Below are 26,909 nucleotides of genomic sequence, written 5' to 3' on the forward strand. Positions count from 1 at the left end.
GTAACATGTGGCACCTTGGGGGACTTTGAGATGATGAAAGGAGAGATGCCAAGAAGGAGTTGTTACTCCAAGGTGTCAAGCCATTGTTGTTATGTGGGGTTGTAGGAGGCAGGAAGAATTCCTACCAATTCATGAATATAAACACAAGAATGAGAGATGTTCTGTCCTCCATGCGTACTGCAGCAACATGGTGACAAACTGAGACAGGGGGCCAACTGCAGTGCCCCTGAAATTGGAATGGATGATGAAAATCTGGTCCATGGGTATGAAATACCATTCAGCCATAGAAATGGAAATGCTGATGTGGATGAACTTGGGGAATGTGGTGCTGCTCCAGTAGATCAGATACAGATACATGTGCAGTCTCCATACATGGAGGGACCTAAGATGCCCCCACACATAGGAGGAGAGAGGAGAGAGACATGGTTGGTAGAGATGCTGGGAGGGGTGATAGGAGTATCAGTCAGTGGGTATGAGGCTCTAATTTTGCTGGAAGAGCAGATTCCAGTTATGTGATGTACAGCATAGTGTTTGTAGCTAGCCACAAGGATGCTGTGGGTATACTTAAAACTTTGTCAAGAGGGCATTCTGAGCTGGGGAAATGGCTTGTTCAGCAAAGTGCCTGCCTCACAACCATAAGGACCTGGGTTCAAACCCCAGAACTCACTTTAAAAATCTGGGCATGATGGCACACACATTTCTTTTTCTCTCTTTCTTTCTTTCTTTCCTTCTTTCCTTCTTTCCTTCCTTCCTTCCTCCCTCCTCCCTCCCCTCCCCTCCCCCTTCCTTCCTCCCTTCCTCCCTCCCTCCCTCCCTTCCCTCCCCTTCCCTCTTCCTTCCTTCCTTCCTTCCTTCCTCCCTCCCTCCCTCCCTCCCTTCCCTTCCCTTCCCTCTTCCTTCCTTCCTTCCTTCCTTCCTTCCTTCCTTCCTTCCTTCCTTCCTTCCCTCCTTCCCTCTCTCTCTCTTTCTTTCTTTACCACTACACCCCATGAGGTTGGTGGAAGAGGCAGAGCTTGCCTTCCCTAGGAATGGAGTGAGAGGATATGGAAGAGGGCAGGTCCAGAGGGGCTCTGGGTGATGGTGGTGGGTACTTGGGACTTCCACCCTCAGCTTCAGTCTTTACCAGCATCAGTGGGGAGAGAGGGACGGCCATCAGAGCACAGCTTCAGAAAGGAGTAGGATTCAGGCTGTGCCCTGGCTTCTCAAGCAGCCTCCAAAGTGGCCCAGGGCATTTTTCATTACTGTGCAGCAGCTCAGGGAGGCTGCTGGTAGCCTGAGATTAATGCAGATAAAGTTGGAGGCTTGTGTGTGACCTGGTGGCAGGGGACTACTTAAAGGGAAGGAGGAACAAGCCCACCTGTGTGTTTGGAAGGCAAAAGGACCACTTTTCCATAAAATAAATGAACGTGCTGATTTTAACCTTTTAAAACTCTTTGGTTAAAATCTAGAGAGAGAGGGGAAAAACCCTCTTGTTTCATCTAGCCATTCTTGTATTAATTTTGAAGTCAAAATACCAGGCTTAGTTCTCATTAAAATCGGTACCCACCTAAGGTTCTCAGGAATAAAATTCCATTATCCATTCTCTTTGGTTTCTACTTTCAAGAATGCTTGGTATGCTGGGACTCAGCACGGCAGGGCTTCTGTGTCTGGAAGAACTTCCACTCCCCTCAGGACACAGTGCTGTAGCTTAGCAGCTTGCCTGTGTGCCATGTCTGAGGTAATAACCCACAGCCTTGGAAGGGAATTTCAGGTCTGATTCCAAGACATGCTGTCAAAATCCCCTTCTGAGTAATGGATGGCACTCTTTTGTGTGCATGGCTGCACATCTGGCTCTGTGGTGTCTATCAGGACAAGGGTGGTATGCTTGGGCATCCATGATGGTAACACTTGGGGAGGGAACTTCACATGGTTTATGCACTGGCTCCTTTTTTTTTTTTTAAGCTTTATCATATCATTTTTCTTTTTAGCTTTATCATATGTGTATAGGTGTTTTGCCAGCATGTCTCTCTCCATCCTCTTTCTAAAGCCCCTTCAGAAGGAAAAAAAGAGAAGGGACACCCTGAGTCTTAAGCCACTCATAATGGTGTAGAGGAAGTGGAAATTTAAGCCCTTGGTTTGGTGCTAAATCCTAAAGTGTTATGAAGATGAATGAGAGGTATACCGTTTCTATCCAATGAAAGTTGTATGTGTGTGTGTGTGTGTGTGTGTGTGTGTGTGTGTGTGTGTGTGTGTGTGGTGTGGTGTGCCTTTGCAAGCCTGCATACAGGTGTATATGTGTGTGCCTTTTCTTGTATTTTTGAGTGTGTCTGTAAGCCAGAGGTTGACATTGGGTGTCGTCTTCTATTGCTGTTAACCTTCTTTTCTGAGACAGGGTATTCCTGAACATGGAGCTCCCTGATTAGGTTAGGTTGGCCTGACAGCAAGTCCCAGGGATCTTCCTGTCTCTCCCTCCCCAGCAATGATATTACCACTGCACACTGCCATACCAGCCTACCTGCCTTTTTAACATGGCTTCTCAGAATCTAAACTCAGTTCCTCACGCTTTTGCAGCAAGCACCTTACCTTCTAAGTCCATCCTGCCACCTCTTCAAAATATCTACCCACCTGTCCATCCATCCACCATCCATCCATCCATCTGTGGTTTGAGTGAGAAGTGTCCCCCATAGACTCATGTATTTGAACATGTGATTTCCCAGTAGGTGGCGCTGTTGAGGGAGGCGGAAGAACCTTGAAGAGATGGAGCCGTCCTGGAGGTAGTACATAGCTGAGGCAAGCTTTGAGGGTTCACAGCCTCTCCTCATTTCTAGTTCTTTCTCTCATCTTCATGTTTTGTGGGTGAGATGTGATCTCTCAGCTTCCCTCTCTGGCTTCCTGCTGCTATGCCTCCCTGCCATTATGGACTCTCCCTCTGGAACCACAAGGCCAAGCAAACACCCTTTTCTATAAGTGGTGATGGTGTTCTGTCACAGCAACAGAAAAGGAACAAACAAATGACCCTCTTCCTACCCCACCACATAACTACTCATCCCACAGCTCCTCATTAAGCACCTACTGTTTACCAAGCTTTGTTCTAGATGGTACAGAGATTCCTTCCTTCCTGGGGAAATCCCGATAATGAATGCAGAAATGCAATGCAATGCTCTGTCATTCTATGAGAGAAAATCTAGGCAGGCTGGGTGTAGGGTGACTTGCTGTGGGGTGTTCTGTATGTCAAATGTGTTGCTCTGATTGGTTAGTAAATAAAACACTGATTGGCCAGTAGCCAGGCAGGAAGTATAGGTGGGACAAGCAGAGAAGAGAATTAGGGGAAGTGGAAGGCTGAGAAGGAAGACACTGCCAGCCACCACCAATGACAAGGGAGATGTAAGGTACCAGTAAGCCACGAGCCACATGGCAAAGTATAGATGAATAGAAATGGGTTAATTTAAGATAGAAGAAGTAGATAACAAGAAGCCTGCCACAGCCATACAGTTTATAAGTAATATAAGAGTCTGTGTATTTATTTTATAAGTGGGCTATGGGACTGCTGGGGCTTGGTAGGACCTGAAGAGAAGCTCTCAAGCAACAGTGACTGGGTCATTCTTCTAAGCAAGGTGCTGAGATAGACCTGGGAAGACTTAAGCAGGGACTTGACCAATGTGAGGAGGAGCAACAATCTGGGTATTGACAAGAGGCTTTTGGCACGACAAACAGCAGGTGTAAAGGCTGGTTCCACCCGGCCTTTGTGAATACTCCAGTGATGAACACCACCAGTCACTGGCTTCGGGGACTACCCTAATCCAGGAGAGCCTCAACTCCATATCATGACATTTCCAAACCACAATTTCCAAACAAGGTCAGGTTCATGCTGTGTTGGGAACAAAGCGTTACAGAGTTGGATTGTCACGGACTCTCTTGGGGGAATGAGATAGGCAACGACTCCCACTAATTATCTCTGAATGCCAGCCACCGATGAACCTGACATCAGAATTCTGTGCCTGCAGTGCCCTCAGCATTGGGGGTACAGAGCAACTAGCCTGGCTCACACAGACTCCCAGCAGGTAGGTCCAGGTCAGTGAAGTGGTGTGGGTCTCAGTAGAGAGCTCATGCTACGGGCCCCTTACCACACAGCACCCATGCACAGTGGCATCACACATGCCCCATGGAGCTCCTGATCCCCAGAGGAGAAAACTCAGCGGTCCATAGACTCAGATCCCTTTCACCAGCCCGCTGACTGATACTTTATTTTTAGTATGATCTTATGCAGAGACTATGATGTGTCACAGGAAGTCCACGAACATAACCCAAGTTCAGATCAAGGAAAATGACTTTGTCTTCAGTCTGTATCTGTAATGGGTGATGGTTTGAAATTCATCAAAAACGCCGAGTAACCTGGCCAACACGGGAAAATCCAATCAAGATTCCTCAGTCTTGGGAAAGGCAATTTCTTGTATCTGTCAAATGAGAACTGTTTTTGTCTTGACTCGGCCAAAAAGTTAGGGTTTCTAATAAAAAAAAAAAAATGTTTTCAGAGAAAAGATCCTACTATGTAGCTCTGAGTGGCCTAAAACTTGCTTTTTAGATCAGGCTGGCCTTGAACTCTGAGTGCTTGGATTAAGGGCATATGCCATCATGCCTGGCCCAAAGTAGGGATATTTTTCTCCCATTTAAAAAAAAAAATTGTAGGTAGGGGGACAGTTTGGGACAACAAATCCCCTTACACTCATCTAGCCACTGGTAAGTCCCATCTCTCCTATGTAAGACCTATCCATGAGGGCAGCCCCACCAGCATGCCAGGTTATACAAAGGGAGGAGTACCTGTTTCCTGTCCACCCAGGATGGATGACCACAGAGCTGGGTATGGTGTGGGAGCTCCATGAGGCTCAATGGATTCTATTGAGAGTCTATGGCCCCTTACCAGCCCCTCTCTCCCGTCACATGGAAATGAGTCCCAATGAGCCCAAACCTGACCTCTGTTCCTGTTCAAGCAACTCAGAGCAATACTTCTTTTCTACACAGAAGAAATGATTACCCCAAAATATATTTGACAGCCCAAGTGATTCTCCAGTTTCATGCTACCCACACACAGCCCTGGCATGTTCTTGGTCTTTCCTAGACTCATACCTCTACCCCAAGCCTGGTGTGAGAATGAGGAGGGTTCCAGGTAGGGAGAGGGTCCTTCAGGGAAAGGATGCTGATAGGAAGAGCAGCATATAGCTGTCTGGAGATGGAGCTGAGCAAGCTGCATTGGGACCAGCTACCATGGTTTAATAGTCACAGTTTCTTAGAGTAAACAGCACTGCATGGGACGGACAGGCTTCTGCCTTGACTGGGCTCTTACAGACCCATGCATGTAGCCTACTCAGGGCTTGGGGGGCTTAGGCACTCAGGCATGATGGTACAGTCTGCTGGTGGCTCTTCCTGTGCCCAGCTTCCTTCATGCACTGAAGAATGGTTTGGGAAGTTGTGATGTTTAGGCAAGAACATCCAAGAAAAATGAATTCCTCTTTTATGACCCCTGCCGGACCTTTCTGAAGGCTGTTTTCTTTAAGATGAATAGCATCCTGAGAAATGCACTTGTTTTCTTTTCCTTTTATGAATATTTATTTTATTTTTATATATGTATACATAGTCACATGTGTGGGGGTGTCCCTTGAGGTCAGAAGAGGATGTTGGATCCTCTGGAGTTAGAGTTCAAAGCAGTGGTGAAGTCACTCATGGCGAGTGCTGCACTGAACTGGGGTCTTCTGCAAGAGCAGCAAGTGCTTTTAACCTCTGAGCTATTTTTCCAGCCCCTACTCAATGTTTTCAAAGGCAGACCCAGCTGCCAATAGGCAGCAGGGGGCTTGCTTCACCCTGTTTGTTTTTTCTCTCTTTCCTTTTTAAAACTCTTTAGCTAGGTCTGTTATTACCAGCTACTTGAGATTCTGAGGAAGGAGGATTGCCAGTTGGAGGCTTGCCTAGACTACAGAATGGGTTCAAGGCTAACCTGGGCAACATAGTAAGACTCTGTCTCAAAATAAAAAAAGAGCTGTAACTCAGTGGTGTGTGCCAAGTATGCATGAGGTCATAGGTTCAATCCCAGTATTAAAAAAAAATAAAAAATAAAAAAAACAAAACAACAGTAACAAAAATTCTCATCTTTGAGTGTATCTGTAGTTCTGTTCCTACTTACTATCAATAAATATTTTTTGTTGGGGGCTAGTTATAAATGTACTTAATCTCACTTTAGTTTAAAAAAACCCACTTTCTGATATGGTTATCCCTTCTCTTCATAAATATTGAATCCCCCAAAACATTTTGGTACTTAAAAATGTCCATGCCATAACATAGTTTTTAAGTGCCTCTGAGCCATTTCATCTATAGCCCTTCCATTAGCACAGCTTTTTATTTAACTTTGGAGGTAAGGTCCTACTATGTAGCTCAGGCTGGCCTTGAACAGAATGCTCTTGAGGCAGAATCCTCCTGCCTCAGCCTGAGGACTGGGATTCTAGGTGTGCACATCCATACCCCACTGACAACTGGTCTGAATTCTCTACACTGTGTTGTATAGTCACAGTCAAGTCCTGTATCTCAGGTCAGCACAACACAGATGAACACCGAGCCTAGAGGTCAGATGCAAGCTGCAGGCATGCTGGGCCCATAGAGACGCCGCTGGCAGTGACTGAGGCATGAAGCCTGTCTGAATTCTCTTGGGCTAGCTTGTAGACAAAAGGATTTGGGGTATGACACGAGGAGTGATTTCTTCTTGTCTTAAAAGCACTGGGAAAACACAATAACCACAATAATGACATCTCATTTCATGAAGGACTCACGTGTTGTTGACAATGGGCTGTAATAATATCTTATATCCTTATAATGGCTTTGCTTTTCAAAGTATTTGAATGGCTTCCTGAAATAGGCAGGATAGGAATTGGGCACTTAAGTTCTGTAATAGATGTTGGCACAAAGTCTAGGATGCAGATCTGTAACCCTCCCGCCCTCAAAGGGCCACACAGTAAATATTTAAGAGTTTTTAAGCACACAAGCAAAACTGTTTAAAAATGTAGAAATGGAATCAAGGTCAGGCATAAGGTGGAGGGTTACCTGGGGTTATGGTACATATTCAGAGCCAAGAATGAGCCAGGTGTGGTGATGCACATCCATAATCTCAGGACCATGAGGGCTGAGGCAGGGGGATTGAGACTTTGAAGTGAGTCTAGGTTATACAATGAGTTCAAAGTCAGCTGACCTCCCTAATGAAACTTTTGTGGCTCAGAGATCAAGTGCTTGTCAACTGTGTACAAGGCCTGGATTTAGTCCACAGCATCTGAAAAATAAAGTCATGAGCAAACACTCTCTACCTTCTCCAAGTTAACAAATGTGGCAGACAACATGTGGGATGGTGTCTGTTGTGTCTGGCTAGTGTCTGTCTCCCACCTTACAGTAAGAGCCAGATTTTCCCATGATGTATCATGCCTACCTATGCTGAGTCTGACTGCATACCTGCTCTGGGTGACACAGCTTTAGGCCTGGCAAGCGGAGTGTAGCATACACTTTGTCTTTGATGAATGACTAAAGGGGGGCACAAGGCCAAGCCAGGACAATGCTTCAAAAGATTTATTCTTTTTTATTTTTTTTTAAATTATTTATTATGTATACAGAAGAGGGCACCAGATCTCATTACAGATGGTTGTGAGCCACCATGTGGTTGCTGGGAATTGAACTCAGGACCTCTAGAAGAGTAGTCGGTGCTCTTAACCTCTGAGCCATCTTTCCAGCCCTTATTCTTCTTCATTTTTTAAAGTGTGTATATATGTGTGTCTGTGTGTGTATATGTGCACATGTAAGTGCACTGCCTGCAGAGTCCAGAAGAGGGCATCAGATCCCCTGAACTGGAGTTACAAGCAGTTAGAGCTAGGAACTCAACTCAGGATCTCTGAAAGAGCAGAATTAACCTTCTTAACTACAGCACCATCTCTCTAGACCAATGCTTCTAAACCAGAGCTTCCCCAGGGGGCTTACTGAGTGATTGGCAGTGAGGGTCTCACTCTTCCTTGGGGGATGACACCATTATGGTCTTGCCAGGGGCAGTCTGATGTTGCTAACAGAGAAATTGAGGTCCGGGAGCATCCAGAGTGTAGTCTGCCCACCATCACCAATAACCTTTCCTAGGAGGCCTTAAAAGACTCCAGGTAGATCTTCTAAATCACACAATGTGTACTCACAGGTGTTTGAGAAACACTTTAAGTTCAAAGTGGGTTGGGTTTATCTCCTATATATACTGAAGAATCCTGATCAATTCATTTCCCATAATCTCTTATTAATTAAATAGGATCCTTGCTGATAAGAGCTCATTAATGAGAGCGACAGAAGGTTGACACATAATTTGCAACCCAACCCCATCACAGGTGGGATGGAGAAGCACAAGGCTCTGTAAGTCCATGTGGCCTGTCCACTGTACATTGTCCTCTGGCTTCTTGGCTATTGAGAGCCTTGTCTTTGGGCCAAGGGAAGTGGGATAAAGCAGCTGCCTCTTTCAGGCAGGGACAGGGAGGTGCTGGGAACAGCTCTCAAGGGCTGCATGACACAGGATTCCCCTGCTGTCTTTGTTTTTTTTTTTTTTTTGCTATTGCTATAATGAAACATCCTTAACAAGAGCCACTTAGGGAAGAAAGGACTTATTTGGCTTACACTTCCAGGTTACAGTCCCCCATTGAGGGGAAGTCAAGGCAGGGACTCAAGCAGCTTGTCACACGCCACATCCATAGTCCGGAGCAGAGAGGCGAACACTTACCCATGCTGCCTGCTTGCCCATGCATAGCCCATTTTCTTCACTCTTCCACAGTCCATGAAATTGTGTTATCCACATTCAGCATGGGTCTTTCTGCCATGGCTGACCATCAAAACAATCCCCCCCCAGACATGCCTCTAGGCCAACTTGATCTAGACAAGTGTTCCTCATTAAGAATCACTTCCCAGGTGATGCTAGGTTGTGTCAAGTTGACAGTTAAAGCTAACCAGCACATTTGCCATTCACATGATGCCATATAATCAAGAATAACTTTAGTTGACTCGGGTCTTTGAGATTTGAGTTCACTTGTTGCCACAGCCTAGCCCAGTTCATCCTGACCAGGACACACATCAGCCTGAAGTTTTCATATAAATAGGACCATGAAAAAGAGAGCTGAAGTGGTTTAATTTAGAAGTAAGAGACAAGGACTTTGGAATGTGGACGTGGCTAGTACCATGACAGCATTATCTGAGAAGCTTAGCTACTGAAAGGTAATGTTGCCACTTCCAGGATGGAGGAAGATGAGGGTCCCTTACACATAAAATAATTGCAGTGATGACCTGGGAAAGAGGAAGCATGCAGGGGTACTGTTAATCAGTAGGATGTAAAGGCTGCCATGACAGCATGATTTACCATAGCAAGGGGGACAATGGCGACCAGGTCCTTCTGGCTGATGAAGATCTCGGACACAGCGATGTCTGTGGTCCCCTTCCTTGGGTATTCCACCTGCCATGTGATGGGCTGTGTCCCTGAGAGGCTGCTGAAACTGGTGATCTCAAAGTTCATCTGCATGACCTCGTTGAACAGATTGCTGCTTCTGCAAGGGAATGAAAGAAATTGTGGTGATATATTGTGTACCCTAATAAACTTGCCTGAGGATCAGAGGACAGAGCCAGCCACTAGATTAGACATAGAGGTCAAGCAGTGGTGGCACACACCTTTAATCCCAGCACTTGAGATCTCATGCCTTTGCTTGGGATGCACACACACCTTTATTCCCAGGAAGCAATATGGCAGAGTAGAGAAAGGTATATAAGGCATGAGGAAACAGGAACTCACTCTCTTTAGGCTGAGAATTTTGTAGAGGTAAGAACTAGTGGCTGGCTGTTCTGCTTCTCTGATCTTTCAGCTTTCACCTTGATATCTGACTCTGGGTTTTTTATTAAAAGACCATCTAAGATTCAAACAATAGGAAATGGCTTTAATATGATGGTGTTTGAGGTATCCTTCTCTCCCTTTACCCCCCAATCTGATAATTGTGCTCAGAATTAGAGGCTGGAAAGGCTACCTCCAGAGACAGCTCCAGGTACTTGAAGCATGATGTCACTTTCAAATTAGAGAGTTGGGAGCTAAGACAGAGCAGTACCCACAAGCCATGGATCCAAGCAAAAATTCTTAAACACTGAGCACTGATCCGTGCATGTAGGGATGAGGTCTTTGGGTTGTTTTTGAGAGAAAGGCTCACTTTATAGCCATGGCTGGCCTGGAGCTCACTCTATAGATCAGGCTGGACTCAAAACTTGTAGAAATCTCCTGGCTTAGCTTCCTGAGTTCTGGGATTAGTGTGCACTACCATGTCCAGATAACACTTTTTTTAAAAAGTATGATTGGACTCCAAAGTCATGCTCAGGTGGGGGAACCACCATAAATATGTACTTTTAAAACTGACCCATGGAGTTTGGATGTTGCTCTAGTGGTAGAGTGCTTGCCTGGCATGCTCAAAGCCCCTGGTTCAATTCCCAGCACTGGATCTACCAGGAAAGATGGTGCACACCTGTTATCCTAGGCCTTGGAAAGTTGGAGCAGGTGGATGGGAGTTCAAGGTCATCCTGATTATATACTATGATTTCAAGGTTAACCTGGGATAGATGAGACCTTGTCTTAAAAAGGAGATGATACAGTTCATGGCCCCAAATAACAAACTCAGTGCCATGCATGAACCTGATTCGTCCAGCTCTGTGTCTCATACCCTCACTCAGATGTCCCTGTATATGCTTGCTGGTGGAAGACAGAGACAAAGAAAAGGAATCAGTTCATCCTGTGGCCAGAACTTTTCTACTGTCTCTAAGCATCTGCCTTCAGGAGACCAAGAGCTCCCGCCCAATATGGGCTGGTGATGTTGGTGCAATGAAGAGAGAGATTTAAACACTTAGGTAACTCCAGAGAGAGCCAGGAACTACTGCTTGATAAAAATCAATGGTGTGGATTTACAGATGTAACTCTTGAAGGAAAATTTTCAAAATTGGCTTAAAATAAAGCAGTTACTTGAAAGTAAATAAATCCCCCTAGTAGTCATGAAAAATTTCAGATCATCGAAAACCCAATTTTCTAAACCTCTTGTCCACTGGACTCATCTGTAAGAAAACAGAGCCTAAGGATGAATTAACACCAAAGGGACTTTAGCTTCCCAGCCTGGGGTGGGGGAGGAATTTGAGTAACCGTGTCACAGTACTGTCTGGTATGGGTTATAGTTTATCCATTCTGCTTCAAGTGCAGTCTCGAACACACAAACATCTCTTTCCCACCCTGCCCACAGAAGCAGCTTTCCAATGAGCTCTCTCCATGGTGCTGAAGAGTATGGCTTTGAGTTGCAGGCTCTACTTTGAGTTGACTGAGAAAGTAGGGAACTGAACAAGTGCCCCACATTGAGCAGAACAGGAGGAGAGAAAAAAAAATGGAGGGGAGATGGCCAAAAGCATGGTGTGTGTGTGTGTGTGTGTGTGTGTGTGTGTGTGTGTGTGTGTGTGTGTGTGTGCGCGCGCGCGCGCACACGCATGCACGTGCAAAGCTAGAATCCTAGAAAAAACAGGTCTAGTGAAGTCTGTGCCTCACATTCAAACACACACACACACACACACACACACACACACACACACACACACACACACACTCCGCTGTCTTGATCCTCTCTGTCAGTGGCTCCCATTCAGAGTATATATAAAATAAATCTTAAAAAAAAATAAACAAACAGAGCTAGAGGGATGCCCTGTTGTTTTACATGGATTCTGGGGATCAAGTCCCCATACTTGTATGGCAAGCACTTTACTGACTGAAGCAAATTACTGGAGTCGCACACTCTCCCGTCCTCTAGAGGGTGAGACTGCAAATCTACCGTCTGTGTGTGGTACCTGAAGTTAAGCTCCGCACAGGCCTTTCCTGAGCCAGCCTTCTGCACCTGGGGCTGAGACCCACAATCCTTTCATCTCCCCAGTCCTGACAACAGGACTCCCTAGCCTTCTCTGTTTTCTCAATCTCTTTTCCCTTCCTTTCTTCTTTAGGACACCCCACCCTGGCTGCCTCTACCATTCAGGCACCTCAGACATACTTCCACTCAGGCCATTTGTAATAATTTATTTCCCACAGGATCACTTATGACCCTGCTCCCCACAGCCCATCCACTCATGTCATTGGACCCCTGTTGCTTGGGATCCACCCTTCATTTACATGGCCACACAACCCAGGTTGAATTTATCTCCACTTGGGAGTTCAATATCCACATCTCCCTTCACCAATTCAAGCTCTCTAGCAGCAGTGGTATGGTATTCTTCCATTACCTTCAAATGACACATCACCATGCTGACCTACCAGAGGCACGCAGTAAATGTTTGTCAAATGAATAATAGATGAGTGACTGCTCCGGGAGCCTGCCTTCCTGATATTCACACTTTTCCTTCCAGTAGTCAGGTTAATATTCATTTCTACCCAGGAGGGGGAGAGTCTCCATTTTGTTAGAAAGGAGGGTGGAGGCAGGCTTTGAAGCTATCAGCTTTTCCAGAAGGGCTGAACCCATTCCAAAGGAAAAAAAAAAAAAAGCAAAAAGCAGAGTCTGTTGGAGACCTTCCAGAGAAGACACGCTCCGAGGTCCACTCCTAAAACTTTGCATTTTCCAGATATCACAGAGGACAGACGCTGGATCCACTCCAAAGCTTGCTATTGAATTTTACGCCTGCTAAGCTCTGCTAAGTACATAATGAGGAGTCTGAATTAACTATGCAAAAGTGTAATTTACAGTTAATGTTTGTAATTGATGAGTTGCGGGTCTCTGTGGCAGCGCTAACTGCTGAGACAAAAGGGCCCTGAGGGGGATGAAGGAAAGTTTTTTAGTTCTAGAACAGAAGGCCTCCTCTACCCATGCACTCTCTAGTCATCCATCCATCAAGCATTTAGTAAGCAGATCCCTGCCAGGCACCCATTGGAGACACTCAGAGGCTGAGTGTTGGAAACACTATGGAGTCCCTGTAGTTGACAGTGGGTGGGAGAGTGCCTTGGAGACCTCCCAGACTCCTGCTGTCCACTCCCCAGTCACTTAGCTTAAAGACACAGAGAGTGGCCCAACCAATGCATATTAGCAAGCCTTGGGGCTCCTTTCTTGTCCCAGGCTTCTCTTCATTGGCATCCATTTTCCAAGCAGCAGGGACTCCACTAGGGCTGAGAGGTACTGTGGTTTGAACATGAACATGTCCCCACCCCCACTTCCCAGGCTCACACATCTGAACTGCTTGGTTCTGAGCAGGAGGTGCTGCTCTGGGGCGGTCTTGAGACATTGGGGAGGTGGGTCCTCATGGAGGAAGTGAGTTCTCGGGGTGGTGAGCCTTGAGGTTGATAGCTGGACCCTGCTTTTGATTTGTTGACTGCCAGCAGGATAGAAAGAGTTACTCCAAGCTCCCGTTGCAAAACAGCCCCTGCTCTGCCTTGCCTGTATCCCCTCAGACCAGGAGCAAGAATAAGCTTCAGAGCAACCAATGGGAGAAGGTGGTTTTACTATGACTACAGATGTGTTGTATTTGGCATGCTGATGGGTTTGGGGTACACACCACACTCACTCACACTAACAATTTCTGTCCTCCAATTTGAGGTGCTTAACCTGGACTGGATGACTGGATACCTAGCTGGACTTCCTCCTTAGGTGTCTCTGTTCTCTCACAGTGCAGAGCCTGGAGGGAGGGATGGGCGAGTTTCTGACTCCTCCTTCTTCTGCCTGGCTAGTGGGGCTAACCTGAAGTTATGTGCCCTCCCTGCTACTTGTCAAAAAGCACACCAAGAAGAGAGGTGAGGGGCTGGAGATGACTCAGCTGGTGAGGTCCTGAGTCCAAGTCTCAGAACTTAGAGAGAGAGAGAGAAAAAAAAAAGCCAGGTGTGATGAATGAAATACACTCATAACACCAGTGCTGGGGAAGCAGAAACAGGCTGATCTCTGGGGTTCACTGTTCAGGAACCATAGCTTACTCAGAGAGCTCTGGGACCCAGTGAGTGTGGACAGCACCTGAGGAGTGATAGCTAAGGTTGTCCTCTAGTTTCCATGTGCATGCATACATGTGTACCCACATGAACATGAATGCCACATGTGCGCGCGCGCGCGCGCGCGCGCGCACACACACACACACACACACACACACAATATACAAGAAGAGAAGGAATGATTGGCAAAGGAATGATCCACTATGATCCCTGCAAGGGGATTCTGGCTGGCCAGACTGCTTTGAGGTTTTTGCTGTGGGGGTCACCATCTTATATCTACTTCCCTCTGGTCACTTCATACTAGCAGATTGTATTTTTGTGTTTGTCTTATTTTTTTTTTCCAGACGGGGTCTCACTGTTTAGCCCTGGCTACTGGCTATCTTGGAACTGACATAGATTCACCTGCCTCTGCCTGTTAACTGCTGAGGTTAAAGGTGTGTGTCACCACCACACCTGGTGACTTATCCTTTACCCCTGAGCCTCCCTGAGTCCCCATTTCCCCTTTTGTAAGCATTAGCTATGGAAAATAAATATCCAGATGGCCTCAGGGCTGTGTGCTAACACTCAGCACAACCTACCCCCCACCTGACAGTGACATACTGGTAAGCTGAAATTTGGCGAAGTGACATTGGGAAGAAATCTCTGCTTCCCAGGTCTCCTGGAAGTCACAGCATATTCCCTAGGCTATAAACATCCTGGAGCTCAGACACCAGGGTGCCCAGCTTCAAAGGCATCAAATGCCTTAAACAAATACCCTCTGCCAGACCCTGCATGAGAATCAGGTATTAACAACAACAAAAAATGCAGCAAATGGAAAAATAGATACAGGATCCAATGATCTTCCCCACTGTGCTCCACTGACCATTGAGCTCACCTTGAAAAGGAGTGTCCCCTGGACAGCAGTCCCTCCAGCCTGGGATGCCACCCCCAGAGCCTAGCGTCCCATCCCCAAATCAGTTGTCATAGAGAGAGATACAAGGATACAAAGCAAGGAAGCTGTAGTTGCTTAGCTGAGGCTGTCCAACGGGACTTCCAATTTAGAAAAAGCCTTTCTTAGGTGTCTTGGAAGCAGCTGGAATGGAGAAAAAAAGAGGCTGAAATGAACCACATCCTTTGAGAAATCAGTTTAAAGGCTGTAATTTTGGCTTAGAGTAAACTCTGTTTAGGGGACTCCTAGTCTGCAGGCTGTGGGGAATTGGATAATACTGTGTTCACACTGGAGATGGAAAACATCATCCTGCTGAAAAATGGTTTTGGTCCCAGGGTCCTCTGGATGCTGGAGTGTTGTTGCAAAGCAGCCGTGACAGCTGGGTCATGGTGCTCTCTCTGTCTGGGAGGGGCAGCCGTGGTGGGTCCTCTAGGTGCTGGGCTGGGAGGTCTCTGGCTCCCTTCACCTGCAATCGGCAGTATGTATTCTCTGAAGAGAGATTAACTGTACATCTGCAATGTGCAAAGAGATAGAACAGCAGCAAATCTGGTGGCTGTTTCTCACCTCAAGTGTCTGTGTGGGGCAGAGGGAATACTTTTCGACAACAGACCAGCTAGCCAGCCACAGTAACGGCCTCCTGAGCACATGTCCTGTGTGCTGGCCCTTCTGTCTGGCTATTCTAAGAGGCTGCTGGGAGAGGGTAACACCATTCAGGAAGATAGAATCCAGGAAGCGGCACTTGAGCCTCTAATGACAGGCTTTGGCTCACACCTAGCCTCACTGCTTCTCCTGTCTTGTTTTCTTTTCTTTTCTTTTTTTTTTTTTTCAAGACAGGGTTTTCTCTGTGTAGTTTTGGTGACTGTCCTGGATCTCGCTCTGCAGACCAGGCTATCCTTGAACTCACAGAGATCCACCTGCCTCTGCCTCCTGAGCGCTGGGATTAAAGGCATGCGCCACCAATGCCTGGTTCCCTGACTTGTTGTCTTAACTGGTCTCAGAATAATCCTTATTTTAGGATTAGAGAAAGTACCTTCATAGCCTTAATGCTTCAGTATCAGCATGGGAGCCTATGCTCTGAGTCCACTAGACAGGCAGGGGGTGGGGGACACAGTGGGAGAAAGGCAGAGAGAGAGAGAGATGGAGAAGAGGGAGATAGAGATAGACATGGAGGAGGGGAGAAAGAGAGAGAGGTAGAGAGAGGAGGTGAGAATCCAAATGTTCTGAAGCAGTGCAGGGAGGTAAAACATTTGTGTTCACAGCTGTATGTCATCCATTCACAATGATGCTCAGGCGACTGGAAACTGGATTAAGTAGGAGAGGGTTATGAACCAGTATTGATGGTGTACACATACTGTGCTGGGCATCTAATTAATATCAGCATCACAGCCCTTGAAACAAGTCATAGGAATGAGCACCAGCCTCATGCAGAGGCAAGTCCCTGTCTCAAGGACCAGAGTTCCCAGATCTTCCTGTTCACTTTCCATGCAAATGTCCGAGCAGCCAGGGAAAATATGCACACTGTTATTCCTCATATATATCCACATACATATATATCCACATATATAATAATACATATGTGTGTAATTTTTTTGAGACTGTTACTCATATAGCTCAGACTAGCCTCAAACCTTTTATAAAGACTGACCCTGAACTCTCAATACTTCTGCCTCCACCTCCCCGGTGCTGGAATTGCCGCTGTGGGCCACCACACTTGGCATCTGTTAGTGACTGAAATGCTGGGGAAGTGTCCTTAGGCCTGTGTGTGTGTGTGTATGGGGGGCGGTGTTGGTTCAGAGAGACAAGAGAGAAGGAAATGGGGAAGAAGAGAAAGTAAAAGAGAGAACAATGATGAAAAGATATGGAAGATGGGGCTGTGGAGGTTCACGTAGCCATGGTTGTCACCTCACTGCACTCCATTGCAGTCACAGGCTTTGCTATGGTAAAATTTGGTATTTAGAGCCTGAGAAAAACATGCCCCCACCTGCCTCAAAAGGGTACTGCCCTCTGATCCTTGACAAAGACAAATGGAATGGTCAGGACCCTCATGTTAAATGGTTCATAAAGAACAGACCTAAGACCTGAGAGCTCTCACTGTGTGGAGGCCGGAGCTTGCCAGCCATGTGCTGCTCTCTTCAGTCCACAAGGCAGCTGTCCCTCTTTGGTTTTCTTGACACCTATACCTGACAGGTGATTCCTTAGCCTCCATTGACATTTCTGGGGCCACAGGGATCCCCATACCTCCTGAGGAAGCCAGTTCCACTGTGGGTAGCCTGGGCTTCAGGAAGCTCCTCTTCAAATGCAGTGGTGTGAAAGTGATTCCTGATTGTTTTTCTAACTGGGGACCCAGGAAAAGTGTCATTGGGAATACAGAAAGGAGCCTGCAGCTCTCTCTGACATGCAGGCCTCAGCACTCAGAATGTGGGCTCTGAGCACATCAGCCAGCATGCTGTAACAGAGAGAGGTGAGCACTGGAAAGGTTTGAATTCACCTCCTTTGTAGACCATGGGGTACTTCTTTCACTTATCACCCATTCATCCATCCATCCGTCCATCCATCCATCCATCCATCCATCCATCCATCCGTCCATCTGTCCATCCATCCATCCATCCATCCATCCATCCATCCATCCATCCATCCACTGAGCATTTATTTCTTTTAATAAGTTTCTAAGATTTATATTTTTAAAAATTTTATGTGTATGAATGTGTGTGTGTGTGTGTGTGTGTGTGTGTGTGTGTGTGTGTGTGTGTATACCATGTGCATGCCTGGTGTCTGTGGAGGCAAGAAGAGGGCATTGGATCCTGTGGAGCTGGCACCACAGATAGTTGTGACACATGGATGCTGGGAACTGAGCCTGGGTCCTCTGGAAGAGCAGCTCGCTCTTAAGCACTGAGCCATCTCTCTAACTCCACCCCCAGGACATATTTCTAAGCCCTTGTATTCATCAGGGATTGTTAGTGCGTGTGGTGAACCATTAAGACTCAAACCAGAAGCTACCTCACTGGGTCCAAGGCTCCATACTCAGCTCCCCACTGGCCCAATGGGAGGAACAAGAACAGAGGGGGAGCCCAGGGATGTAAACAGTGAAGGAAGCATGCACAGGAAGCCTGCTGCTGCAGTGTGAGATGGCACTGAGCAGCCTGGGTGCTGAAGATGGCAGATTTGTGGCATACATGGCCCCAGCCAAGGAATGACCACCAGCTTCCCAGACTTCTGGCTTTTGAAGAGGGGCCAAGAACCTGGACTCTTAAGTAAAAACCTTCCGGTGTTTTCAGCAGATAGTAAACTCAACAGAATGGAATAAGGAAAGGAAATGAAAACTCGTAAAGAGGCCAGTTTGTCTTCAGCCATGCTTACTGTGGGTCCCCTCAACAGCTACCTATGAATGCATGAGCAAAGGGCTCACAGGGCTCTACCCCTTATTACTGACCTATTGGCAACAAATAGGTTCTGAGAGTGGGGGAGTGTCTTAGTTAGGGGGAGTGTCTTAGTGTCTTCAATTGCTGTGAAGAGATACCATGACCACAGCAACTCTTACAAATGAAAACATTTACTTGAGGGTGGCTCTCTTACAGTTTCAGAGGTTCAGTCCTTTAGCATTCTGGCGGGGAGCATGATGGGCAGACATGGTGCTGGAGTAGTAGCTGAGAGTCCTACATCTTGGAAGCAATAGGAAGTCAACTGAGACACTGGGTGGTATCCTGAGCATAGGAAATCCCAAAGCCCACCCCCACAGTGACATACTTCCTCCAAAAAAGGCCATACCCACTCCAACAAAGTCACACTTCCAAGTACTCAATTGTGCTGTTGTTTGCATTGGTTTTCCTCTCTCTCTCTCTCTCTCTCTCTCTCTCTCTCTCACACACACACACACACACACACACACACACACACACACACTTTAGCTTATATTTGTTTATTTATTCATTTACAGAGAATTTTATATTAGTACATTAAGTTGAACATAGGACTCAAAGCCTATATGGAATGGGTCATGGGATGCACTCATGAGATCTTATTCAAGAACACTGAGCCACAGGCTGCTTCTCATCAGGGCTCACCAGAAGTATCTGGAGAGAACTGAGATGAGGTTCTTTCTCACTCTGAGATTTGATGGAGTTTGTGCTGTTGTAAACACAGCCCCAATGCAGCCATCTCTTGAGGTCTGGGTTCATATGCTGATGTCTAATCTCCTAAGTGATGGATAGAGGTGGGTGCTGGGAGGGTTAGGTCCTGAGGATGGGGCCTCCATATATGAATTTAGGGACTCAGAGAGCTGTATGCTCCTCTTTTTCTGAGTGGTTAGAATGGAAGACTGTGTCCAGGAGGAAGGAACTGTTCCCAGACATCCTGAGTCTGCTGAGACCCTGATCTTGTTCTCCAAGATGCAGACTGGGAACATCTTCCTCCTGTCATTCAGGAGCCAGCCAGGCAATTCTGAGTAGCCAGAGTGGGTTGAGGCATTATCTTCCGACGTACTTTGAGTGGTGATGCTTTGTGTCTTATTTGGCCTCTGATGACCCTTGTCGCCAGCATCCAAGGACAGAGTATCTGAGCACAAGCACAGACAACATAACCCCACACTGAGAAATTCTTCCTGTTATAGTTGTGACATGAGGTATACTCACCAAGATTAATGTGCTGAAGGCTTGGTTCTCCCTGAGGGGTGTTCATAGGTGGGCAGTGAGCATGAGATCTCTAATCCAGTCAGTGTATGGACCCAAGGTCAACTTTTAAGGTATTTCTGGTGACAATGGAAACTTGGGGAGAAAGGGCAAAGATGGAGGAAGTCATCTGTGGGAGCCCATATTCAGGTTTCTCATGGCTTTACCCAGCAGGTCTGCATAGAGAGGACGATTGGACCACGGGCCTGAGTGCAGGTGTCTGAGATGGTCTGCCCTTGGCTGTGCTGGGGAGAGGTCTTTTGCACCGCCCCTTGGCATTTCTATAAATACCCTGGGGCACAGACAGCTGGGGCTCATTGGAATAGGTTCCAGGCCCTCTTGAGGCTATCCTGTATTTTCTATCTGTTTATCCCCACACTCTAAACCCAACTAATATTTCCTGCTGCTCTCACTCAAGAAAACTCTGGGGAACAGTGGGGTTGGTGGGTAGCCGCCCCACAGTCATCAATGGGGGTGTGTCTTTGGAGGATGAGCCTTTGTCTGCAGCTCCTTCCTATGCTTTTTGCTTCCTGGCAACCACGAAGTAAGCCACTTTCTGCACCACATGCCCTGCCATCGTGAGAGTCTTCTTCATCTCAAACCCAGAGTAAGAGAGCCAGTTGATCAAGGACCAGAGCCCCCGAAACTATGAACCCAAAATAACCTTTCTCTCCCTTAACTGCCTATCTTAGGTATTTCATCACAGCAGTAGAAAAACTGGACGATACACTTCCCTTCCCTTAGTGTGTGTGCACAAAGTCTGGGGAGTGACATGTCTTCAATCTGGGGTCCTCAAGCCCTTAGTTCCACTTCTTTCCCCACAGCCTATAGCTTCTGTACCTCAGCTGAACAACACTCTCAAGGAAAGGTACAGGGCGGGGCAGTAACATCCAAGCCTGGAAGGGGGCACCCTTTAATGTACCAAGTGTGAGGCCAGGGCTGAGGGATGGCCTCCAGGATGTGAACTGGGTTCAGCTGCAGATAATTCGAACCGAGAAGACTGGAGAAAATGAAGCCAAAGACAGAGAGTGAGTGTGGGCTGCAGGCTATTCCCTTTCCACTTAGTGACATGGTTTCATGTGGCTTTTAAGAGAGACATCCTTCCCCGCCTTCGGCTTGGCTGCCTAGTCAATATTTGCCTCAGTTTCTTTTGACAAAAGGCACAATGGGTTTTCACAAAAGGGAAAGAGAGAGGAGAAAAATAGAGTTGATGGGGGGAGGATAAGCCTCACACATCATTCAGGAGTAGTTAAATATACGTGGTAGAGCGGCGGTTTGATTTGCTTATGTAATAGAGGAAAAGTACAAGCCCGAATCCCATCTCTCCCTGTAGCTAATAGTCATTTTTAACCATAACAGAACAAAACTCTGGTCTTTGCAAAGTAGGTCACAGATTGCTAAATATATTCTGCTAAATATATCTTTCTAATACGTATTGTGTACTTATAAAAACTATACTTATATAAATACATACCATAAATCACATGTAAGCATGTAGCATATATTTACTATGTACGGCTCTAGCAGATATACTTGGCTATGGTAATTATTTGACTTTTTTTTGACATTTCAAAAAGTTTTAAATGTAGCGCACTCACACAGTAACAAAAAAATCTGCAAACACAACACAAAACAAGAGGATGAGAATTAAGCTTCCCTCCCACTCCCAAACATTTAATTTCCCACATCTTCTTATGTAGCTTTCCAGAGGTCAGCTTTGTATTTGCAAGCATACTCCTCCTACTTTGTGTCTTTGTGTGTGGTGTGCACGCCTGTGTGTACTTGTGTTCGGATGTGAGCAGGTGCACGTGCATGTGTGGGTGGTGTGTGCATGTGGCATTCAGTGTCTCCTTTAACTGTTCTCAACAGTATTTAATGAGGTGGGGCCGCTCATTGAAGTAGGGGCTCAGTTCAGCCAGTTTGCCTAGCCAGCTTCCTCCCAGGGATCCCCCGTGTCTACTTCCCAGCTTTCAATATGGGTTCTGGGGCCCCAAACTCTGGTCATCATGCTTTATTCACTGAGCCATCCTCCTGGCTCTTATAACTTTAACACTTATCAGGTAAGAATTTGTGTGCGTGCGTGTGTGTGTGTGTGTGTGTGTGTGTGTGTGTGTGTGTGTGTGTGTGTTGGTGCATGCTGTGACACATGTGTGGAGATCATAGGACAACTTCTGGGCATCAGTTCTCTCTTTCCACTATGTGGGTCCTGGGAATCAAACTCAGGTCAACAGGGTTGGTGGCAAGCAACTTTGCCTGCTGAGCCATCTTGCCAGACCCTCTTTTGTCACTTTTTATTTTTCAGCTGTGAGAAAATACACTTAGTATAATTTTCTGTGGGATCCCACCTGCAAGTACGCAGTGCACACACTGAGCACATCCAATGTCCCAGGCACATGGTGAGGTGTGTAGCCCTTGCTGTGTCCATCTCCATAGCTCCTGCCACCTTGGATAACTGCTGTCCCTCCCTCAGCCTCTGGTACCCACCCTCTACTTCCTATTTCTGAGTCTAGTCCCTAGGGGACCTATCACAAGTGAAAGCTGAGGCATTGTTCCTTGGGTGTGAGAGAAGGTCCCCGCGATCCACCCGTGCTATAGCGTCCTTCCACTCTTCACTCTCAGGGAGTTATAAACCACACCCCCCTCCACACTTTGTTTCTTTTCCTACTTCACAAGAGTTCTTAGAGAAATTTCCAGACCAATGGATATAGACAACTCATTTTAACTGACTGCATACTATTCCACTTAATAGAAGTGTCAGAATGCATCTGACCTGTTGCAGACAGTACCGCCATAGGCTTGTCTGAACACACACGTAGAGACATCTCAGGGCATGCTCCCATGAAGAGGTCCACTGTGTTGCAGGGTTTGGGCATTTACAATTTCATATCATGAAAATGACATCCAAGGAGTGGGCACCAACTTCCAATGCCAAGAGGGTACACCAAGCAACCCTCCCATTTGTCTTCACTCGGCACAAGAAGTTCATCGTTTGAACTGGGTCTGCCTTGGGCCTCTCTCTTCCTTTGGTTATATGACTATTAAAATGTTGGACTTCCAGAACTTAGAGTCCCCTAGGAATCGTCCTCTAGGAGGAGAAAAAGCTGAAGCCCTTGTAGCAGCCAGAAGAGGAACATGTCTCCTCGAAAAAAAACTGACAGTTTAACAGTTGTCCTTCCAGAAAATCTCGGAGCTGGGACGTTGATGGGCAGGGATCGCACTTCAAGGACTGCCTGGTTATGCATATTTGCTGCTTTTTATTTAAGCCCTAATTTCATGTCTGATGTTCTGATGGTGGACGTGGTGGGGAGGGGTGGCTGGATCTCTTTGTTCCTCATCTCACTGTGGCCACGCTGAAGAAATCTCCCTCCTGTGCTTAAAAAGTAATTAGACTTGTAATTGTCTTATCAGGGATGAATCTGGTTCGTTGCCGAACAGGCTATGGCCCTACGTCCTGTAATAAAGTGACCACAGCCTATGAGACTCTGCTTGTCTCCTAGCAACAAGCATGAAGACAGTGAACTAGGTCTTATCTTCATCGTGGCCCTCAGTGGACCATGTATCCTGGGCTCAGGCCTTGCCTCCCTGCTTTCCTGGATGGAGGGGTGCAGGAGGCAAGTCTGTTGCATTTTAGGGAAGGTAGCCTCATACCACTTGAGGCTGCCGTGGTGGGATACACGGGAGGTCATGATGGGAAGAGGAAGGGCAAGCATCAGCAAGGTGAGTCCTGACTGTCTTCCACTAATCACAGTCAAGCCCAATCTGCCCATCACACAAATGAGGCCACCTTGTACATGCTACCATTGGGCTGCACCCATGTACAGCCCGCCACTTGGCTGCTCCTGCTGATGTCACCAGTAGGCACAGACCAACAGGCACAGTTCCACCTGGGTCTGGCCCTAAGGACAGACCTGTTACAAGCTGTAGAGAAGTGGGCAAAGCTACACAGTGGGATTACCTGTCGCACAGCAATTGTTATCTTATAATTTATATAAATAAATATTATATAAATATATGCTATATGTTATTGTACACAAGTATATATTAAATATTATATAAGATACCCAAGCAGGAAAGTTTGTAAACAAGAAAAACCATCTCAACCTCTAGTGTCATGGTCAGATGGTGAGAAAGACTCTGTGCTGACTAGTTTTATGTCAACTTGACACAAACTAGAGTCATCAGAGAGGAGGGGGACTCAATGGAGAAAATGCCTCTGTAAGATCTGGCTGGAGGGCATTTTCTTAGATAGTGATTGATGGGAGAGCACACAGCACAATGTGGGTGGTGCCATCCCTGGGCTGGTGGTCTTGGGTTCTATAAGAAAGCAGGCTGAATAAGCCATGGAGAACAAGCCAATAAGCAGCACTCCTCCATGGCCTCTGCATCAGCTCCTTCCTCCGGATTCCTGCCATGTTTGAGTTCCTGTCGTGACTTCTTTCAACTATGGACCATGGCATGGAAGTGTAAGCTAAAGAAGTCCTTTTCTCCTTAACTTGGTTTTGGTCATGGCCTTTCATTACAGCAACAGAAACCCTAACCTAAGATAGACTCAAAAGAAAGGTTCATGCAAAAATATACAAAGGGCAAACAAGACAGATACAGAAAAAGTATGGGTCAAGGAGAGGGAGTGACTCCTCTCTGCTAGGTCATCCCCTGGCCTTTGCATTGATCTGCAAGCGTAAGTGTGAAACCCTGCACATACATGCAGAAACATTTCCCACATTCTCATACATGTTCGTCTCCCCAAGAGGCACTTACTTAGGCCCAAGAACACATGGTAACTCTTCCTTACTCCTTACCTGTCCCAGCTGGGGGTTCTGCATGAAGGATATGCCTTTTCATGCTTGAGTCCATGCTTAGCGCCCCCTCCCCCCCTTTTCCCAGTCTTTGCTCAGTGGCATAAAACAGTCAGCTATACATCACAGCAGATTCATCTCTCTGGGAGCATGAGTCAAACATCTGCTTTCTCCATTCACTCCTTTATAGTCTGGCACCATGCAGATGCCCTGAACCATCACTCTCACACCAATACGGTAAAGAGCGGATGAGAAGTCGGCAAATTCGACATCAGCTGCCTGGCTCTGAAATACACTCCAGCTGGGTCTCAAATGCATCTAATATCCAGGCCTGTCGTTATAATGGCCAGCTCTGCATTTTAAAGACTAGGAAACAGGTTCTGATTCATGGAGCCTGGGGCTTTGTAACCACTGGGATGAGAATCGAGAATCGATCGTCTTCAAAGGAAAGTCAAAGTGAGCTGTGAGGTATTGCTGAGCCCACTCATGCCATGTGGCCTTCACAGGTGATGTGAAATGTGCTTCTTCTTACAGTGATGGAGGCAGAGGGCTGTGAGGGCCTTGCTGTTGATCTATGCCATGTATTTAAGGGTTCACTGTATTTAGGAGTACACTGTGATTTGCAAAATAAACACTGCTTTGGTTAATTTGTACTTTAGGAAGAGGAGAAGGGGGAGGGGAGGAGGGTGAAGAGGGAGAGGAGGGGAGAAGGATGAGGATGGTGAGGAGGGAGGATTAGGAGAGAGATGAGGGAGAAGAAGAATCCAACTGAGTTCTTACAGATGCTGTTGCTGCATGTGAACTAGCATGCAGCCTTGGAGATCACATGTCATTATTTTGTATCTGCCCTGATTCAAGCTTAAACTTTACTCCAGGGTCACTCATTGGCCTGGAACTCACTCACCAAGTAGACTGAACTGGTTGGCTAGCAAGCCCCAGGCATCTTCCTGTCTCTGCCTCCTCAGTACTGGGTTTACAACCATGCACCACCATTCCAGATTTACAAGGCTTCTGGGGATTGAATTCAGGTCTCATTCTTGCAAAGTAAGTACCTTACCAAATGACCCATCAACATAGCAGCCCACAATTCTCAAATTCTAATGTAATATGTTGGCTTTGTCCATTGACTTGTCCTTAACTACACACCTCTGATGGAAGCACACTTACCCTTAAGGACCAGTCTGTTACATGCACCACCATGCTGGGCTATGAGGCAGGGAAATTAAAGAGCAATGCCAACTCAGGTCCTCTGGCTGTGTGTCCATGAAACCAGTGATGCAGTCAGGGGCTGTGCTCCTCTGGGTACCCCCTGCTGGTGGCACCAGATAGCACCAATTGCCAGAGCAGAGCACAGGGATATCCTTGTCTCTAGTGATATTTACTTGCTTGACGTGTTACACCTAACAGACTTCAGGACATTGGTGGGTTTTTTTGTTTGTTTGTTTTTTGGTTTTTTTAAGACAGAGTTTCTCTGAGTAGCTTTGATGTCTTTCCTGGATCTCGCTCTGTAGACCAGGCTGGCCTTGAACTCACAGAGATCCACCTGGCTCTGCCTCCCGAGTGCTGGGATTAAAGGTGAGCACCACCGCTGCCTGGCAGGACATTGGTTTAATTGTTGCTACACAAGCGTTTTCAATAGCCATTTACTGAGTCTCCTAAATATAAAAGTCGCCCAGCCACTTCTAATCACAGCCAAGTCTTCATGCTTACAATCGTAAACGGTGTTTATTTCTTTAAAAATAAAACTCAAAGTTCCCATCCCTAGGTAAGCTTTTCAAGACAATGATTTTTTTAAAGATTTATTTTTAATTTTAATTTTAAGTGTGTGTGTGTCTATGTGGGGTATGCACACCTGAGTGCAGTTGCCTGTAGAGGCCAGAAGAGGGCATCGGATCACCCTTGGAGCTTGAATTCCAGGTGGTTGTAAGCTACTCGATTGCAGGTGCTGGGAACCAAGCTGTGGTCCTTTGCAAGAACAGCAAGCACTCTTGACCACTTAGTGTCTCTCTAGCCCTTCATGTTAAGCTAAACAGGAGAAAAGGTTCTATTTAACAAATTGTAGGCATCTGATGCTTTACAATAAAGAGAGAAGTTGGCCCTAAATGTGTGGGTGAGTTTGAGTGGATAAGAAAGATCAGAGATGGAGGTGTTGAAAGTGCAAAGATAGTAGTGTGTGTGGGGTGTCCAGGGAATTCAGACCTGGGGAAGAGATGGTCTGGGGAGAGGAGGACACAAGAAGACATGTTGACATGTCCTCTGCAGCACTGACTAGAGGACAATCAGCTACTGTCTGATGGGCATTTTCTGCAGCTCTCAAGGTGACTCTCAGTGGATCAGCTTGGGGTTGGGAGGTGGGTGGGGGTGGGCTGGGCACTTGGCCTACATCCAAAGCATGAGTGATATTGTGATTTCAAATGCATCCTTCTGTTTACACAAAAGAGGATGGGGATGAGGGCTCTCTTGGGGGCACTCGGAGACAGGGAAAGAGCCATTTAGGGCTACTCATCCTCGCCGGCAAAGAGAGAGGTGGG

At 46.6% G+C, this 26,909-nt stretch overlaps 1 protein-coding gene across 1 annotated transcript in view; it reads right to left on the reverse strand.

Annotated features, from left to right (window-relative positions):
- Window positions 1-26,909, reverse strand: part of Tmem132c (transmembrane protein 132C) — a 284,287-nt gene that overhangs the window by 22,265 nt on the left and 235,113 nt on the right. The window contains exon 4 of the mRNA XM_036171638.1: window positions 9,386-9,569. Coding sequence (XP_036027531.1) covers window positions 9,386-9,569 — 184 coding nt within the window. The remainder of the gene's footprint in view (window positions 1-9,385; window positions 9,570-26,909) is intronic.

The sequence above is a fragment of the Onychomys torridus genome, chromosome 22, assembly GCF_903995425.1.
Source record: "Onychomys torridus chromosome 22, mOncTor1.1, whole genome shotgun sequence".
NCBI classification, from domain to species: domain Eukaryota; kingdom Metazoa; phylum Chordata; class Mammalia; order Rodentia; family Cricetidae; genus Onychomys; species Onychomys torridus.